The 20,921-nt window shown below is 37.1% G+C and overlaps 1 protein-coding gene across 1 annotated transcript in view; it reads right to left on the bottom strand.

The window, feature by feature from the left end:
* CCNB3 (cyclin B3) overlaps window positions 1-20,921 on the bottom strand; it is an 82,761-nt gene that overhangs the window by 51,993 nt on the left and 9,847 nt on the right. Inside the window, exons 2-5 of the mRNA XM_037733372.1 lie at window positions 10,650-10,819; window positions 8,409-8,488; window positions 5,290-5,340; window positions 4,244-4,306 (exon numbers count right to left, since the gene is read on the bottom strand). Coding sequence (XP_037589300.1) covers window positions 4,244-4,306; window positions 5,290-5,340; window positions 8,409-8,488; window positions 10,650-10,819 — 364 coding nt within the window. The remainder of the gene's footprint in view (window positions 1-4,243; window positions 4,307-5,289; window positions 5,341-8,408; window positions 8,489-10,649; window positions 10,820-20,921) is intronic.

Below are 20,921 nucleotides of genomic sequence, written 5' to 3' on the forward strand. Positions count from 1 at the left end.
CATTTTGAAATTCTTTTAGCTGTATTACAGTATTAAGTAAATGTGTTGATGTTCTTGGGAACCAGGGCTCTCATTATAGAAAAACATACAAATAAGGATTAGTGAATCCAAGAAAGAATCTTATGTATTGGAATTGAAGCTGTATGAATTTATGATTTCCTAAATAGGTGTATGTGTGTACATATACTAAATGCCCATATCAAAAAGCTAGAAAGATCTCAAATCAACAACCTAATATCATGACTAAAAGAACTAGAGAACCAAAAGCAAACAAACCCCAAAGCTAGCAAAAGACAAGAAGTAATCAAAATTCACGTGAAAGTTAAGGAGAGGGAGACACAAAAAAACCCTTTTAAAAAATCAACGAATCCAGGAGCTGGCTTTTTAAAAAAATTAATACACTGTTAGCTAGACTAATAAAGAAGAAATGAGAAAAGAATCAAATAGACACAGTCAGAAATTATATGGCGGATATCACCAATGACCCCACAGAAATACAAGCAACCATCAAAGAATACTATAAACACCTCTGTGCACATAAACTAGAAAATCTAGAAGAATTGGATAAATTCCTGGACACATGCACCCTCCCAAAACTGAACCACTTACACATATATATTTGTGTATATAGACATATGCATAAGTACACATTTGTGTATATAAAAATACAGATATTTCCTAGCTCTGTCTGCAGAATGGCCACAAAAAGCAGAAACTCTAATAGCACATCTAGCACCAAGATCTTGGTGTCTAGTATCATTCCCCACTAAAGGAAACCAGAACTCTGGAGAAATGATTGACTCCAGGGCTTGGACAAAGGAGGCATAAGATGAGTCTAGAACATCTTTTTAGGCTGGAAAGAAAATGCTAAAAAAATTATGAGAACATGTCACAAGACACAGTAGTTAGATTGAAGGCGCTCCTAACTGGCCAAAGATGGGGCAATTTGAGCACTAAAATAAAGTACAAAAATGAGTAATAAACCACTAAAAAATATGAAATTAATGAGTCCATACCAATAATATGAATTAATGAGTCCATACTAATAATAAGCAGTGGAAAAGGGAAGGCTCATGCTTGTGGCAGGATGCCAGAAAAGACTGATAAATGGAGAGCAAGCACTAGAGTTGGAAAAGTCATATAAAGATTTAGGCATAAATCAACAATAGATGCTAAATCTAAAGGACATTTTTATGAAAAGCAAGTTATTTGCAGGCTCTTAAGAGTATGTCCTATAGATTCCTTACTAGTTGCAAGATAAAAAAGATAAACAACACTGATACAGTACAAAAACCAGGCAACATCTTGACCAGGTGATCAAAATTAATGTCATCAACCAATGACAGACATCCTGTGCTTCCAGATATGATACTTAGAGAAGGACTGCAAGAACATCACCTACAAGCCAAGAATGTATCAATCTAGTCACAAGCAAACATTAGACAAAAACAAACTGAGGAGTTTCTATTTTACAAAGTAGGGAGTTGGGTGGGACTGTATCCTCAAAAATGGCAATGTCATTAAAAAAAAAAAGGCTATGAAAATATTCCAGATTAAGAGGCTAAAAAGACAAGTAAATACAATACATGATCCTAGCCTGGATCCTCTACTGGAGGGGAAAACATGCTATAAAGGTTGTTATAAGTTCAACTGACAAAACTGGAATATAGATGACTGATTACACAATACTGCTATATCAATGTAAATTTAGAAAATTAGTAAGTGTACTGTGGTTATATAAGACGATTTCCCTATTCTTAGGAAATACACACTATACTTAGGGGTAAAGGGACCACGATGTATATAAGCAGATGAGAAAGCACGTGGGACAAAATATCAGCAATAAGCAATCTAGTAAAAGCTATACTGGTGTCCTCTGTACAATTTTTATTTTTGCAACACTTCATAAATTTGAAGGTATTTCCAAATGAAATGTAGAAAAAAAAAGTATGTCTTTGTATTATCAGATCATAATAAACAACTACAGTCTAATAGGGAATTCTTTCTTAGGACCTCAAGTCATCTACCTCTGCTTTTCAAAGAGCTTGGCACAGCCTTCATTTTAACTTCACCTAAATTTTACAACCTCCTTATATGTGCAATCAAGATTCAGAATGGGAAAAGAGGTGCATTCTTGGCAAGAGACAGGTGGAGACCATAACCCCCAAGATGAAACTCTCTACTTGCCATACATGCAGGTACAAAACACTGATATTTTCAAGTCTAAGTTCAAGGGGACCTTTACTTGTGCTTCCCCATAATTCTTTCACCATAAAATAGGAAAATAGAAATGAAGACTGGGTGTGGCGGCTCATGCCTATAATCTCAGCACTTTGGGAGGTCAAGGAGGGAGAACTGCTTGAGCCCAGGAGTTCAAGACCAGCCTGGGCAATATGGCAAAATCTCATCTCTACAAAAAGAAAACATAAATTAGCTGGGCATGGTGGCAAGCACCTGTAGTCCCAGCTATTCAGAAGGCTGAGATGGGAGGATCACTTGAGCCCAGAAGGCTGAGGCTGCAGTGAGCTGTGATCACACCAACTTGGGCAAAAGAGCACTCCAGCTTGGGCAAAAGAGCAAGATTTTATGTTAAAAATATATATATATATAAATAAAAATAAATGAAAGTCCTACTTACACAAAACCATTTAGGCAAACATGGATATAGGCTCTATCTCCTTGTATTCTGGCTTAGCATCAGCTCTTAAATATCACAAGTCCTTCCCATGCTATAAATGATAAGGGAGAGGAAAAGAAAAACTCACAGCCGATTAACTAATTAAAACAGATTAACTCTTTTTGGCAGGCCAGGACTTCATTGTGGCAAATGTTGAGAAGAACACAGAGATGAAGACATGGATACTGACCAGAAGAAGCAAATTATCATGTAGGGAACCTCTGAAACCCAGAAAGAAAGGAACCCTCAACTGTCAAATAGATGAGCTCAGATATCTACAGTAATGCCCAGCCCTAGGAATGGCTTAGGTACATTGTAATGATAGAACTTTCTCTGGAAGACACCAAAGAAAATTCAAGATAACCAAGGTAAATCTTCAGAACTTGAATGCAAAAGGGAAATAGGCTTTCTGAGCTGCTAGAGAGCTAGAGGCAGAGACGCTGCTCAGAGATGCCTTGCTCCCCTCTCCCCTAACCCCATGGGGATATAGCCAAACAGAAGCTCAATTCAGTTGGAGAATCAGGAGAATACTAGGTATCTGCATGAATTTCCTATTATTGATATAGTTCATCTGTGTCTGTTCTTTCTGAATGGTAAGATAAACTCATGAAAAAAAGGACTGAGATGTCTCAAGAAAGCGTCTCATATACTGTGATACTTTACCACTATGATTTGAATATTTGTGTCCCTTTGAAATTCATTATGTTGCAACCTAATCCCCAATGTGATACTATTAAGAGACAGGCCTTTTGAGAGGTGATTAAGTTATGAGAGCACAGTCCTTGTGAATGGGATTAGTGCCCTTATAAAACAGGTCCAAGGGAGCTTGTTTGACTCTTCCACCATGTGAGGGCACAGGCAAAAGTTGTCATCCATGAGGAATGGGCCCTCACCAGATATCAAATCTGTCAGCACCTTGATCTTGGACTTTTCAGCCTCCAGAACTGTGAGCAATAAGTTTCTGTTGTTTATAAGTTACCCAGTCTAAGGTGTTTTGTCATAATGACTCACACGGACTAAGACACTTCCCTTGCATAGTGTCACTGTACTCCCATCCCATCAGACTTGGAGGGGCCAAGGGAAGTTACACTAAGCCTGCATCTGCTCCTGATTTGTGGCTACCTTATTTCAGCCAAATTCTGTATCCATGGTTAAATAAGTCAGGAAATGAATCTAACCTTTCAAGTGTGTATGTGGGAAGGGGCTCTTTCTACCAATTGACAGTAAGTCTGAAATTATGCAGACAGCTATATCTTAAAAACCATGTTGTAATCTGCATGGGGATGAGACTGTATTTGCAGAAAGGTGGTCATACAAAATGTAAAGAGGAGGGATCTAAAGGAAAGAACTTTGCCAATGCTTATCCAATTATGCCCAAGGGAGTAAAACACTATTTAGTAGATATAAGTATTCTGGTAGCTACAGAATAAACTAGGTCATTTATTCCAAATAAAATTTGCTGACAACATTCCAGAGAGGGTCTGGTAAAGTGGAAGGGTCCCTCAAGAAAGAGACTATCTAAACCTTATGCAAAACCACAGCAGAGGATTAGACTAGCATACTTACATTAGTGAGATCTTCAAAAGCTGATCTCTTTTTGAGTGCTCCCTGAAGTGAAGATGGAGATAGCTTTATTTGGCAATTCTCCCCCATCTAAAAAAGTAAAAAGTACACTCTATAATGCAGGGCAAGGATAGTTCACCAGGATTCTCTATAGCCTAGATAATACCGACTTCAAAACCAACATTGGCAAAGTCCTCATCTATAAAGAAGAGATTATTACAGTATCCACCTCATAGGATTACATGAGGATTAAGTAAGCTGATACAGAAAAACATGCTTAGTATAGCACCTGACACATGGTAAGCACTCAGTACATGTATCAGTTATTATTTTCTAAGACAAAGATTGCCTTTGGCTTGATTCTATATTCAATTAACAACATTCTATTAATTCTGATTTTTACTTGTACCTTAATAATACCAGAAGGGAGCTTACTTGAAAGAATTCTAATCAAAATTTAACTTCTAGATCTTCATAAAGACTGGATCATGGAACTGTGGTTCTCAGTAGTTCTGTATATCAGGAGGCATTTTTTATTATCACTATGACTAGGCTGCTGGTGGAATTTAATGCCTGGGGACCAGGGGTGCTGGTTGAGATCAGTCCTACACAATAGAAAAATTGTCCTGTTCAAAATGTCCATAGTGTGTGAACTGATAAAACACTGCACTAGACTACTAGACTACAATGATTCCACTAAAATACTTACCTTGAAGGCCTAGACAGTCATCTCTGGACTTTGTCTAAATGCAAAATTCTATAGTTCTCATAGTTATCTGCAAATTCATATCTGATAATCACTGTCTGCTGCCCCAGAGAACTCCACCAATTGCCCTAGATGGTATGTGCCAGAAGCAGAGCCCCTGCAGTTTCCGAAACTGGGTCATTTATTCCAAATAAAGTTTGCTGACAACAATCCAGAGACAGTCTGGTAAAGTGGAAAGGTCCCTCAAGAAAGAGACTGTCTAAGCCTTACACAAAACCATAGCAGAGGATTGGAGTAGCATACTCACATTAGTGAGATCTTCAAAAGCTGATCTCTTTTTGACTGCTCCCTGAAGTGAAGATGGAGATAGCTTCATTTGGCAATTCTCCCCCATCTTAAAAAAGTAAAAGAGGTAAATGAGTATATCCAATTGTCGACAATCTCTTCAGGGATTTTAGGTCCTCTTTAGGGCTCAGGGGAAACTCCAGAATCTCAAAGTAACTGGGGATGCATGTAATAAACTCCAATAAACTACAACAAAAGGAAATTTTGGCACTCAGAGTTGTTTATTAAGTCCCTAAAGGTGATAGTCATTGATAACGGGGTAAATCTATCAGGAGACAAGATGACCTTCAGTTTAACTCACAAAATGAGCAAAATACAGCTCATTTTTCCTCTTATTTCTCTCACATTTATGGTTATCCTATCCAAGTGAACCACTACCACCCTACTACTTCTAGTCATTCCTTTAATATAGATGCTTTCAGATAAATAAGTTCAATAATTTAACAAACATCTGTCTCTTAAGTTAAGTAGCTTTTAAAACAGCAGTCCCCAACCCTTTTGGCACCAGGGACTGGTTTCATGGAAGACAAATTTTCCACAGACAGTGGGGTGGGCTGGTTTCAGGATAATTCAAGCACATTACATTTATTATGCACTTTTATTATTACATTGTAATATATAATGAAATGATTACACAACTCGCCATAATGTAGAATCAGTGGAGCCCTAAGCTTGTTTTCCTGCAACTAGACAGTCCCATCTGTGGAAATGGGAGACAGTGACAGATCATAAGGCATTCGATTTCAAAAGGTGCACACAACCTAGATCCCTCACATGCGCAGTTCACAATAGGGTTCATGCTCCTATGAGAATTTAATGTCTCTGCTGATCTGACAGGAGGTGGAGCTCAGGAAGTAATATGAGCGATGGGGAGTGGCTATAAATACAAATGAAGCTTTGCTCGCTCACTGTTCACCGCCTGCTGTGCAATTGTACTCCTAACAGGCCACAGACTAGTACTGGTCCTCTGTGACCCAGGGGCTGGGGACCCATTTTAAAAGAGATTACCAGTAAGGATAATAGCACACATATCTAGATACTACTCCAGGGTCAGCTCTTTACTAGCTGTTGACCTTGGACAAGTCACTTAATCTCTGAGCCTCAATTTTCTTATCAGTAAAACTAGGTAACTTGCCTTATAGTCCTTCAGGATTAAATAAGAGAATACACGTTTTTTAAAAGTTTGTATGAACTGTAAATTGGAAGAAATAGTATTTAAAAGAATGTGGTCTGATATGATTGTAAACCTCACAAAGAAAATTTTCTATTAAAAAAAATGTTTGTAATCTAGATTAATCTCAGATTGTTAGTGTACATAAGGGAGGGGTGGAGAAGGGAAGGAGGATAAATATTTTGGAGCAAAAGGGGCTTTCTTTCCACATATTCTGTATCTGTGCATGCCTTATCCCATTCCCAAATGAATAAGACCATCTCTGTAGGGTTAGAGGTTAGGGCAAATCATACTACAGGAGTCTTCTACCCTCTAACAGCTTTATGTATGTAGTTAAAGTCTTCTACGTCTCAGATTGCCCTTATAAAATTCTGAGAACAAACCTGCCCTACCTATATCAGAGAGTTGTTATAATGTGAAGCAGGACACCAGGATCAGATCATTTGCTCTGTTCTCCAGCTGTACCATTAATAGTTAATACATGGCACAGTGTGTTATCAGAATTGGATTCATGACACAATAAACCAATCCAGCACACAGAGCAATCTTTAAAAAGCTGAGAAGAATTACTTTCATTTTCTAGTTGATTAAGCCAAGACATAAGTAAACTATCAGTCTTTTATCTGGTTCATGATAAATAATCCTACCAGAAATTACCCAAAAATGAAATATTATTTTCTCACAAAATAACTAAGAAATAAACTGTTATCCAACTCTTATTTAATATTACTGGTAGAAATAATTGACCTAAAATAAAATTACAGCTGAAACTGAACTCAATAAAACTTAGACTTGCAAAACGTACTCCAACAAAGTTGGTTTTGTAAAAATAACTGCCACTAAAGAAAAGTTACAATGACAGAACACCAACCAGAAAATTTGATGTTGACAAAAGTCTGATCAATGTATCAAATCTTTGTGTGTGTGTGTGTGTCTGTGTGTGTGTGTGTGTTTTCTTTTTTTTTAGACAGAGTCTTGCTCTCTGATCACCCAGGCTGGAGTGCAATGGCATGATCTCAGCTCACTGCAACCTCCGCCTCCCAGGTTCAAGTGATTCTCCTACCTCAACCTCCCGAGTAGCTGGGATTACAGGTGTCAACTGCCACGCCTGGCTAATTTTTGTATTTTCAGTAGAGACGGGGTTTTGCCATGTTGGCCAGGCTGGCCTTGAACTCCTGACCTCGTGATCTGCCCACCTCGGCCTCCCAAAGTGCTAGGATTACAGGCATGAGCCACCATGCCCGACCAATGTATCAAATCTTTCTTGAAAAATGTACGTGGAAAAAAAATTGGCACCTCTGTGAAAATCATTTTAGTAAAACAGAAATAAACATCATTAAAAAATGTTTATCTGTACTCAGAGAAAAACCAATCAAGGAAATTAAATTCACCTAATGATGTTTTGCTCCAGGAAATACTCTCTTGATGCCAATTCATTAGTGCTAGTATAATTCTGATTAAAACATGTATGATGATGAACACAGAATATCAGGTTAGAATGCCAAACTATCAACAAAGTCAAAACAAGAGAGTCAAAATATACCCATTCTTCAAACTTAATAGCTATAAAAAGCATAATAATATTTGTACTGATGTATCCTTCATACTCTCCCCAGAATATACCAAACAGCCTTTCAGCAAGGTGCTAAGCTTCTCAGAGAAAGTAAGAATATGGACATGATCATTAAGGAGTACTGAGTGCTGTTCCTGAGTGTTGAGGGTTATGGAGGGTGGCCTTCATTTGAGCCCTGCATTTTATGAGAAATAAGAGTCCATATTTTCTCCCCAAGTTCTAATTTGTGGCATTCTCCAACTACAAGGGCTGCCACCCTTCCCCACTTTCTCAGGTTAAACCAGACATGTTTCAAAAGATTCACAGGTGAGGATAGGTACTGAGCCAACACAGGAAGAGACTATCAAATATATTGTTGGGAAAGACAGCTTGCTCTGCTGGGCACAATTTTGCTGGACTGAGATTTCATAGGCTCATGTTTGGAGCTCTGGGGTAGCAGTGGCAGTAGCACCTCTTACAGATTCAACCACATCTTGTCCAGGGCAGGGTTGCAATCAGAAAGGGACTCTTTAACACCATTCACCAGAAACACCACAAAATTATCTGAAAATTCTTGAGAAAAGCCAGTCTATCTATAACATCCCTAGGAGAAAACAGACTTTGATGTTGGGCAGGTCTGATTTCAAATCTTGGTTTTATCACAATTAACCTCAGGAAAGTGACTGACTTAAAATCCCTGGGCTTCAGTTTCTTCATCTGTAAAATGGAGGTAAGTATACCTACCTCTGCAGCATGTTGTTCAAATTAAATGAGATACTTTATGTAAAAAGCCGAGCACAGTGCCTACCATCCTCTGTGAACACTGTGACGTTGTCTAGCCCCTAGTTTAGGCCTAGCAACACTGGGGACTAATTACATAGGAGTTTTGCATTGAAAATAATGAAGAACACGACAGATCATACAGTATGGAGGCGAGCTTGGTAAAGCTAATGTTCTTTTAAAGGTGTGGGGTCCTGGCAATAGCAATTATGACTGTACAGAGAAAACAAAAGAATAACTGCACACACATGTATTCATCATAGGCCAGGCAGCATTCAAAGGCTGCATTCAATCAAAAGAAACTGTAATCCAGTTCTAGACACCTGGAAGTAAAAAAAATTCCAAGGATGCGATTATAGCAAAAGAAACTAACTTACTGAAAAATCACTTGACATAAGAACTTGATCTTGGATTTCCCAGCTTCCAGAGCTGTGAGAATGAAATGCCACCCAGTCCATGGCACTTTATTATAGCAGCGCAAACTAAGTACTATAAAAACATAATGGAAAGTCAGTGATCTTGTTGGGGATAAGGGCTGGAGAAGGCTTCACAGAGGAAGTAACATTTGATCAGGACTTAAAATGACAACCAGGTTCCCAAGGTGACTTGGAGGCTTCCAGGCAAGAAAAAAAGAAAAAAAAAGAAAAAAAGCCTGCCCCCAGGCAGAGGCATGAACATACAGACTTCAGGGATGTCCTAGTTGTCTGGAGTATGGAGCATAAATAACATGTTGGGCAGGGGTTAGAATGAGGCTAAAAAGCTAGGCCAGGGCCAGGCTGGTAAGAAAATGAAACAGAAAAGACTGCAGCTTGAGGGGAAAGTTTAAGGAGAAAGACCCATTTGGGTTTCACTTTCGATGGAGAAGGACCATTTTGTAGGTGAGGAAATGCCAGTATAGGTATTCACATATATTACTTCAGTTGATTCTCACAACAAAACTATGAGGCTAAGCAGGGCAGGTACAATTTTCTCTATTTTATAGTCTCAGATGAATTAAGTAACTTACTACCCAGGACAAACTATTAACGGGCATAGATTGCTCAGCTTTTCCCAGAGCAATTTCTAAAATACCATGAAGTCTCTTTGATCACACTCAAATACATTCCAAAACAGTGAAAGGCCACAGTGTGAGGAAGTAAAATGAGCACAGGTCTTGGAGTCAGAGTAATTGGGCTTCTAAGCCAGCCAACTTAGCATTTCTGAGCCTCAGTTTCCTTATTTGCAAAACAGCTATAACACCACTTACTTACAGAGGACTTGCGTGGCAAATGCAAATTTACATGTATGAAACCTGATGCATGGCAGGCATTTAATAAATGCTGTCTTACTCCCGTCTTCTATCAAATCCAAACCTATACTCCATCTCATCCCTCAAAACCCAGCCAATCAGCAATAAAGCTAAATTGGGTGCACCCGCCCTTAACTGCCCTGTATGAAAATCACTTACTCCACTATTATTATTTATGCCTCATACAATTTTTTTTTATGGATGACCAAAGACTCACACTCTGAAACCTTTACCTTTTAAAAGGAAAAAGAAATATGGAGTCCATAGGCTAGAAAACTCTCAGCTGATGGCATACAGGTTAACTAAATCTCAGAGAAAATAAGGTTATTTAAATGATAGTCATATACCTCATTTATTATCCTGAACACTAATCACTTGCATTGAAGGACTGACACACTGACTTTGGTAAACTAATTTTCCTGGGGATAGGAAGAGGAGGAGAGGGGATTGACACCATCAAAAAGATCCTTTCGTAAAAGGACACTCTGAGGAACACTCTCAACTTCTGCCACCTACAGAACCCTGAGCCTTGGGCAAGAAAATTAGAAACCTTTCCCCTTTTCAAACTTTCCATGTCCCCCACGTACACACTGGTAAGTGTTGCAGACCCCATTGGGCCTCCTAGGACTGGTGCTGAAACCAACACAGAGGCAGCAAGGCTAAACTGATCAAAAGGTCTACAGAAAGTAGTAGCAACTTCATTTTTTATATAAAGACAGGTTACAGACAGCAAGGCTCTGGGGAGAGAACACAGCATTGTGTCAATAAAACAGCACTGGGCTGGGAAGGATGCCTAAGGTCTAGTTCTGGCCCTGCTCTTAGCTGGCTGGGTGATACTGGGCAAGTCCCTTTCCCTCTCTGGGCTCCAGTTTTCCTACCCAATAAAACAAGGCAGCGTAAATAGAGCCTCCTCGCTATTCATTGTGGTCAATGGACAAGCAACATTAGCATCACCTGGAAATTTGTTAGTAATTTAAAATCTCAGGCCCCAAACTAGAACTATCAAATCAAAATCTGCAAATTAACAATATCCCCAGATGATTTCTATGCATGTTAAGGTTTAAGAGCCAATGTTCTAGGGTTCCTTCTACCTCTGATCTTCTATGATTTGTAAGTGGACCATAGCAGTGGATGGGGAGAAAGCCAAAGCTGAAGGAGGTTGCAGGTGGGAATAGAAGAGCCAGTGAAGATAAAGGGTTAACAATAGAGTGAGGACACATGTCTCCATCGTCCCTTCATATCCTTCAACCTGTAGCTCAATAAATCCTGTAAGAAACATTCTATGACTTAAATATGTCTGATCCCTCTGCACTTGTAGATGCAATTAATCCTGCACACTTTCACTTGTGAAAAGACGTTTGCAAAAGGACTCTGATTCAGGCGGGTATGCTAATTGCTCCATCTAAAAGCTGGGACTCAGTCTCATTTGCTTTGCCATCTCATTCTTTAACAAACACTCCCCCTGCCCAACCTTGTACAGGGCTCCCTTCACAGACTGCTGATTGACAGGAGAACGAAACAAAGTTTCCTCACAGGAAGGCCGCGCATGCCAGGAAGAGAATACAGCATGGGGCTGGAGTTACGCCCAATGACCCACCGGCAGGCAACAGAGCCAGACATTCAAGCGGGCAGTATTTGCCCAAATATACCTACCTCACACCGAGATTGGGGACAGACAGGAAAGACCACGGATGCACCCCGACCAGCAGAGGCCAGGGAAATTAACGGAGCTCTTTACTGTAACGACCCACGTCCGTCTCAACCTGGCTCCCGCACCACTCCGCTAGCTCGGTTGGGATTTTTGAAAACTACAGCCTTCAGGAAGTACAGTCGATTGGCCAGCAGAGGACCAATCAACGTGCATAGCTGCAACATAAAATACCCTAACAGGAAGGGGTGGAGCTGGGTATTTTAAAACCGACTGCAACCTCTGAAGGACTTCGCACGAGTGTTGTTTCTAGTATAATTGGTTGGCCCAGGCTGGGCTGATATGCGGGAGTATCAGGTCTCTTTAAAGACGCGTTTTTGGCCAGTCTCACTCCTGTACTCCCAGCTTTTTGGGAGAGCGAGTTGGGGCAGATCGCTTGAGCCCAGGAGATGGAGGTGAGCCTGGGCAACATGGCAAAATCCCATCTCTACGAAAGATATAAAAATTAGTCGGGATGTAGTGGCAAGTGCCTATAGTCCCAGCCGCTTGGAAGGCTGAAGTGGGAGGATCGATTGAGCCCAGGAGGCAGAGATTGCAGTCAGCAATGATTATGCCGCTACACTCCAGCCTGGGTGACAGAGTGAGACCCTGTCTCAATAAAATAGAAAATGCATTTTCATTTAAATAACCTTGCCAGAGGATGGGACGAGCAGAGCGGCTGTATAATGCAGGTACAGGCCTATTAAAACATTAATATTAATAACCACTTATAGAGTCAAGCATTAACTCCTGTAGGCTTCACAAACAGCCTTGTGAAGGAAGCAAGGCAGAAGTTACTGACCTTGTTTTATGAATGAGCACCCAAAGTGCAGAGAGCTAATAGTAGTTATGTTAATTCAGCATGTGCTACTTGCTATAACATTTTTTACTGCTTTAAATCTTGTCCAAAAACCAGATACTTTTATTATTGCCATTTTACAGATGACAAAATTGTAGTTTGCTAATATCTCAGTATCAGAAAGCTACATCATGGCAAAATAGGAACTACAACTCAGATGTTCTCATTCATTTCATTCATACATTAGTTTGTTTAACAAATATTTACTGATCACCTGCTTTGTGCCAGAACTAGAAGACCATATATAGACATACATACATACATATATGGCATTGACAAAAGACTTGAAGAATTTATAACTCTGCCCTTTCCTCTGAGGAGGCAAAGAGAAATAGAGATGCCAGAGATAAACGCTAGAACTTCTGCATATACAGCAGGCACTCTACCACTGAACTACATCCTTACCTTTATTATTAGCCCATTCTCCTTTTAGTATCCCATAGCCTCCACATTAAAGGTAAAATATTCATATGATCCCAGGCCCTCTTCTCTTTTTAATCTCCCTAGGTTATCTCATCCAGATACATGACTTTAAATATCATGTAAAAGCTGTCCCTAAATTGCAGGTTCATTAATCCAAATTACTATTCCACATCTCCACTTGGATGTCTAACACAGACATTCAATATGTTAACAATAGAACTCTGAATTGTCAAGCCCCTCCCCAAACCTGTTTCTTCTCTCAGTATCCCTCATTTCAGAAATTGATACCACATCAAACCCGTTATTGAAGCCAGAAAGCTGGGTATCGTCTTTGAGTCTAACTTTTTTCCATCACCTTTGTTGATTTGAACTCAAAATATATCTATATCCATCAACTTATCTCCATCTCCACTGCCACCTAGGCTCTCATTTGGCTCACTGTCAAGAGCCTCAAAGCTGTTTTTCCCCTTTCCAAAGTTTACCTTTCTCTGATATAAATACAACACAACAATAAGAGTGATCTTTTAAAAAAAGAAAAATGGCATTGTGTCCCTCCCTTCTTCAGTAATTTCCCACAGAATTTAAAGTAAAAATCCTAACTACCTACCCTGGCCTATAAGGTCCTGCCTACCCCATCAACTTCATTTCATAAACTGCATTTCACATTCCCTGCATTCAACCATAATAGTCTTCTTTCAAATATTTGAATTTACCAAACTCTCTCTACCTGATATTTTTGCACAAGATGTTCCTGCTGCCTGGAACATTCTTCCCTCTATTCTTAAAATTGCAAGATTTTTTCTCAAGGATCAAGTCTCAGTTTAAATGTCCCCTCTTCAGAGAGGCCTTCCCTGCCCATGTTACATAAGGAAGATTTTTCTCCCATTCTATTATATTCAGCCCCTTGACACTTTAAAGAATAAATATTGCTATTTGTAACTTTTAATTTCTCAAGAATGCAAGGTTCATAATGAGTAGGACCATACATGTTGTGCTCTGTCTCCAGAGATTAGCATTAACAAAAGCTCATGTTTATCAGTTATTTACTATATGTTCAAAATTCTTCTAACATTTACAAAAATCCTATAAGATATTAATATACTTATTTGCAGATGAGGATCCTGAGACATGGAAAAGTTTAGTAACTTGTCCAAGATCACACGGCTAGTAAGTGATCAGATTGGAATTTAAACACAAGCAGTCTGATTCCAGAGAACAAACATAACCATTACCCCGTATCTGCCTTGTTGATAGACAACTGCAAAATATTTGTTAACTAAGTAATTGAGTATCTTCTTGTAAAGGTCATCATTTTAGACAAGGATCCCACTGGGAAGCACTATAAAGGAAATGTAACACAAGTCACCATAGTCTTTTTTTTTTATTGCATTTTAGGTTTGGGGGTACATGTGAAGAACATGCAAGATTGTTGCATAGGTACACACATGGCAGTGTGATTTGCTGCCTTCCTCCCCTTTAGTCATGACAGGAAAAGGTCTACCCACCAAAACAACAGCAACACAAAAATCACAAAACAAGCAATTTCATTTCTCCTATTTTTTCCTAGTTTTTCACATCAACAACAACAAAAAAAAAACTTATTGAGTAAAAGTTGTGGTTTTTCCAAAATTTTTTAAATGTATTTTTCCCTTATAGCTCCAGTTGACTTAAATTTTTCTTTGGGTACCATCCAGAGAAGACACTGAAAAAAGAGAAGACAGCCCTTCAACTCCACAATTTGTCAATATTTCCCTCCTCCCAGGTATACAACATTCTCATAAACTCTCCTTTCTCCTCCCTATACCTCTGTATTAAAGCCTAATATGAAAATCTGTTATCTACCTTACTTTAACATGAAAATATATTACAGATGGATCCAAGATTTGAATGTAAAAATGAGACCATGAAAATACCAAATAAACTATATGAGAATATTTTCATAATCTTGCAAAAGGAAAAAAAAAAAGCTTTCAAAACAGGATGAGAAATTTGTTAGTAGCTAAAAATCTTCAAAATCTTATAATTTCTTTTTGGCAAGACAAACAGCAAAACAAGGTTAAAAAAATCTAATAACAAACTGGCAAAAACATTGATAACACAAATAACAAAAGAATACTTTCCAAAATGTACAATGAGAACTCTACAATAGATAAAATAGATAAACTTCCCATCAAAAAAGTCAGCAAGAAAATGAACAATTAGAAAAGAATTACAAATGACCAATAAACACGAAAATATGTTAGATTTCACTAAAAAGTAAATGCCGATTAAAATAACAATAGATTATCTTTGTTCAGGACATTGACAAAGGTTAATATATTGATAATAACTTCTGTTGGTGAGGGGGTGGGTAAACAGTTATTGTATTCACTGTCGATGGAAATAAAAACTGCCATAAACTTTGGGAAGGTTGTTTGAAAATATCTGTTGAATTTCAAATGTTTGAACCCATTTACCCAAAGATTCTGCTTCTAGTAATCTTTCCTACAAAAATACTTAGTTCCAGAAATAAGGCTGAAAATTTCCCAAATCTGGGAGACATATAAATCTAGACTGAAGATGCTAAGCAAATCCTAAACAGGATAAACCCAAAGAAATTAACACAATAAACATATCATAAAACTTCGGAAAATTAACAACAAAGAAAAAATCCTTAAAAGCAGCAAGAGGGGAATGAGATATTTCTAATAGAAGTAAAAATTTCTGAATAACAGTAGATTTCTCATTAGAAACTGTGCAGACCAGAGGGAGGTGACACGATGTTTTCCAAGAACTAAAAGAAAACAGCTCTAAACACACAATTCTATATCCACGGAAAAGATCCTTCAAGAGTGAGGGAAAGGAAAATTGAGATATTCTCAGATGAAGGAAACAAGAGAATCTGTTGCCAGTAAATCTACCCCAATAGAGTAAAAATTCACAATTTTTTTTAAAAAGGTGTAAAAGAAAGTATCTTAAAACATCAGGAAGAAAGAACAATACAAAGAGCAAAGTATGGGTCAATTCAATGGACTTTCCTTCTGATCCTGAGTTTTCTCAGATACATTTGAAAGTTATACTAAAAATTATAACATTGTCTGATGTGGTTCTCAGTGTAGGTACAGGAAATGTTAAAAACAGTAATATCAAAAAATAAGAAAGGATAAAGAGATGTAAAGGAAGGAAGAAACATTTCTATACCTCTCACAAACTGGGAAATAACTCCAGTAGACTCTGAATACACACATACACACATACAGTAATACCAGAACAACCACTATGAAAGACATATACGGAGAGAGACTCAAAACCACTATATATATATCCAAATGGAATTACACTGAATGTTCATGTAACTGACTAGAAGCAAGGAAAAAAAAAAAGAAAATATAACAATGAAAACTAGAAGGAATAATCAGGTAACAAAAAATAAAAACAGCAGATTTAAGGCATGACATATCAATAATCATATTAAATGTAAATAAGTAAAGTGATTAAAAGACAGATATTGACAAAGTGAATTATAAAAAGCACACCCCGATGACATGCTGTCAACAAGAAAACCCCCTTCAAATATAATGATATAAGCAGGTTGAAATTAAAAGGTAGAAAAAGATATATCATCTGTACATTAATTTTAAAGAAACAGGAGTAGCTATTTTAATATCAGTTAAAGTAATATCAGAGCAAAGTAAATTACCAGGGTCAGAGAGAAACATTACTGATAATAATAAAAGGGTCAATCCACCAAGAAGATACAGCAATCCCAAATGTGTATGCACCAACCAACTGAGCTGCAAAATACACGAAGCAAAGACTGACAGAACAGAAAGGAGAAATAGACAAATCCATATTTACAGTTGAAGACTTCAACATTCCTATCTCAATAATTGATTTTTAAAAACAAGCTATATAAAAAAAATCAGCAAGGGTATAGAAGAATTCAACAACAGCAGCAAACACTAATTGAATCCAATTGACATTTACAGAACACCTCCCCCCGAAAAAACAACAAAATGCACATTTGTTTCAAGTGCCCATGGAACTTTTACCAAAATAGATGATACCCTCAATTGTAAAACAGATCTCAGCAAATAAAAAAGAATTGAAATCATAACACAGTATGTTCTCTGACCACAATGGGATCAAACTAGGAATCAGTGATAAGAATAAGAGAACAATCTCCAAACACTTGGAAACTAAACAACACAGTTCATGGATCAAAGATCAAGTTTTAATCAAAATAAAAAAATACACTGAACTGAATGAAAATGAAAATAAAAACAATCAAAATTTGTGGGCCAGGTGCTGTGGCTCACATCTGTAATACCAGCAATTTGAGAGGCAAATGTGGGGAGGATCACTTGAAGCCAGGAGTTCAAGATCACCCTGAGCAACAGGACATTCTGTCTCTATTTAAAATAGATATGTTTATTTTTAAATTACATATATAAGAAATATACATATTATATACACAAATATATATTGTGTTATATTATATTTCAATGTATAACATATAAAATACAATATATATACTATGTTATATATAATAACATTCATGTAGTGTACATATATAGGGAGAGAGACAGATGATACATATAAAATAGATGATACCCATATATACATACATACATGGGTCACAGCTAAAATATATACATATATGTATGGGTCACAGCTAAAACTGAAAGGGAAATTTATGATGCTAATATTATAAAAAGAGGAAAAGTTTAAAAGTCAATACTCTAAGCACTCACCTCAATACTAGAGAAAGAAGAGAAAAATAAATCCAATACAAGCATAACTTAGGAAAAAATAATGACAAAAGCAGAAATCAATGAAATTGAAAGAGTAAGATCAATAGTAAAAATCAATGAAACGAAGCCTGTTTCTTTAAAAAGATTAAAAACCTAACAAACCTCTACCAAGGTTGACAAAGAAAAAAGAAAACACAAATTAGCGATATCAGAAATGACATCGATGAATACATTTTAGAGATCAGCTGTACAACACAGTGCCTATAGTTAATAATACAGTATAGGACACTTCAAAATTTGCTAACGGGGTAGATATCATGTTAAGTTTTCTGACCAAAAAACACCCAACAACAACAACAACAAAGGGACATGAGGAAATTTGGAAGGTGTTGGATATGTCTACTACCTTGATTATGGTAATGGAATAATGAGTGTTTACACATGAACAACCTCATCAAATTGTACACATTAAATATATGCAGTTCTTCATATTAATATATCAATTATACCTCAATAAAAGTTTTTTTAAAGAAATAAAACACGGGATTCTGCTACAGACCCTACTGACATAAAAAGAACAAGAGAATACTTTGAACAACACTACACACAGAAATTTGACAACTTAAAATAAATGGATGAATTCCTTGAAAAGCACACCCTCACAACACACCCAATAGGAAATGGATCATTTAAATAGTCCCAGCTTTAAATAAATTCAATTATTAATTTAAAAATTCCCCAAAAGAGTAATCTCCAGACCCAGATGATTTCACTGGAGAATTAAACCAAATATTCAAAGAATTAATACCAATTCTACATATGTCTCCTACAGAAAATAGAAAAGAGAACAATTCCCAACTCATTGTATGACAACACTTTTATGATGATGCCAAAAACATCCAAAGATAGTACAAAATAAGTAAACTCCATGGCCAGTATCCCTCATGAATATAGAAACAGAATTCTTAGCAAAATATTAACAAATAAATTTTAGTAACATATTAAAAGTATTGTTTACCATATACCATGACCAAGTGGGATTTATCCCAGGGATGCAAGGCTAGTTTGAAAAACCAATCCATGCAATCTAACATCGATATTGTCTTGTACACTGAGAACTACAAACCATCATTGAGATAAAGACCTAAATAAATGGAAGGATGTCCCATGTTTCTTGATCACCTTACTTAATATTGTTGAGATGGCAATACTGCCCAGATTGATCTACAGAATCAACACAATCCCTATCAAAATCTGTTTGGAACAGAGATAATACATCATACCTAAGAATGCTGTCATTTGAAAATACTACTTACAAAGGTTGGCCCTCAGCTAGTATCTGGGAACTTGAATTTGGAGAGGGTTCCCACAACACTAATTGATAAGATTAGCTCACTTTGCCTTATGGTTTATGGTGAACACCAGATTTCCTCCTAGAAATCTGAAATTTTTGTATATGCTAGGCAGTCTCCAATAAAAACCTTTGTCACTGACTCTCCAATGAGCTGCCCTCACAGACAACATTTCACATATGTTGTCACAGCTTATTGATGGAAAATGTTAAGCCAGTTACAAAATACCATGTATTGTATTATTCTATTTATATTGAATGTCCATAATAGGCAAATCTATAGAGACAGAAAGTAGATTAGTGGTTGCCTAAAGCTGAGATGTATAAGGGTGAATCGGTGGCTGGGGTGTGATAGATAAAGGATATAGAGTTTCTTCTGGGGGTGATAAAAAAGCTCTAAAATGTTTATGGTGATAGTTATTCAACTCTGTGACACAGGGTACTAAAAAAAAGCATTGAGATGTATGCTTTAGTTGAGTTACATGGTATATGAATTATATTTCAACAAAGATGTTATTTAAAAAATAGTAGCTAACAAAGTATATCAGTTCCTAAAAAATGTTATATTGAAGAGTGTGGCAAGGATAGATTCAGTGGAACCGTTAGTCAGTTATACAATAATCCAGGCAGTTTGGATCAGGAAGATTCAATGTTCTTGGCCTTGACCAAGAACCTCTACATGGTCTCGGGCATAGCAATTCTTCAAGAACCATTACTTCTTATTTTCAATTATGTAAATATCACTAAGGATTTACATATATATATGTAAATATATATACATACACATATATATGTAAATATATGTATACATGTACACATATGTATGTGTATATATATTTACACATATGTGTGTATATATGTATCTATTTACATATATACATATATATTTACATATATACACATATAGACACATGTAAATAGATACATATATGCAAATATACATGTATATACATGTATGTGAATATATATACACATATGAACCAAGGTACATATATATATGTATATACATGAACTTTGTGCTATTCTTAGCAGGGTAAATGAAAATGGGTAAAACACAGTCATTCTCTTTAAGAAGTCCTGTTTTGGGAAAGATAAAGCTCATAATGAAACAAATACACCACAAAGCAGACTGTGATATGTGAATTATAAATTCACAAGGTGAAAGTAAAACTGTTGAGTATTTCAGAAGACACATATTATTGAGTTCACTATTATTATCAACACCATCACTATTGCCATAATCATCTCAACATCACCAAGAGCTACTGAGTGTCTAAACACATGAGCCACTGCTAGATTGTACACAGAGGTAGTTACTGCCTTCCTTGAATCTATATACATACACCTTCATGATGGAAATATTAAGGAAATGTATCAATAAATATGACATACACAAAAATGCAGTTTTTAGGATGGGGAGTGATTCTGTCACGGAGAAATCACCAATTTCCCGTTTAATTGGAGGAATGCCTTCTCAAGTGGCTTTTGCCTGGGGTGTCCTCCTAGGGCTTATGAACATGTTTTCCAACAGCTGCGACCTCCTAGTGGCCACATGAAGTCATTACCCCGATTCATCATGCTGAGTTGAGAGCAAGAGGCACAGGAGACTGGAGGGCAGCTGGTGAGATTATTGCTCACTGCAGCATCAACCTCCCAGGCTCAAGCGATCCTCCGGAGTAACCTGTACTCAGCCTCCCGAGCAACCAGTACTACAGGCACACGCCACAACACCAGGCTGCTTTTTTTGTTTGTTTGTTTGTTTTTTTTGTTTTTTTTTTTGTTTTTT

This window comes from Cebus imitator, unplaced genomic scaffold (assembly GCF_001604975.1).
Source record: "Cebus imitator isolate Cc_AM_T3 unplaced genomic scaffold, Cebus_imitator-1.0 Scaffold520, whole genome shotgun sequence".
In the NCBI taxonomy this organism is placed as follows: Eukaryota; Metazoa; Chordata; class Mammalia; order Primates; family Cebidae; genus Cebus; species Cebus imitator.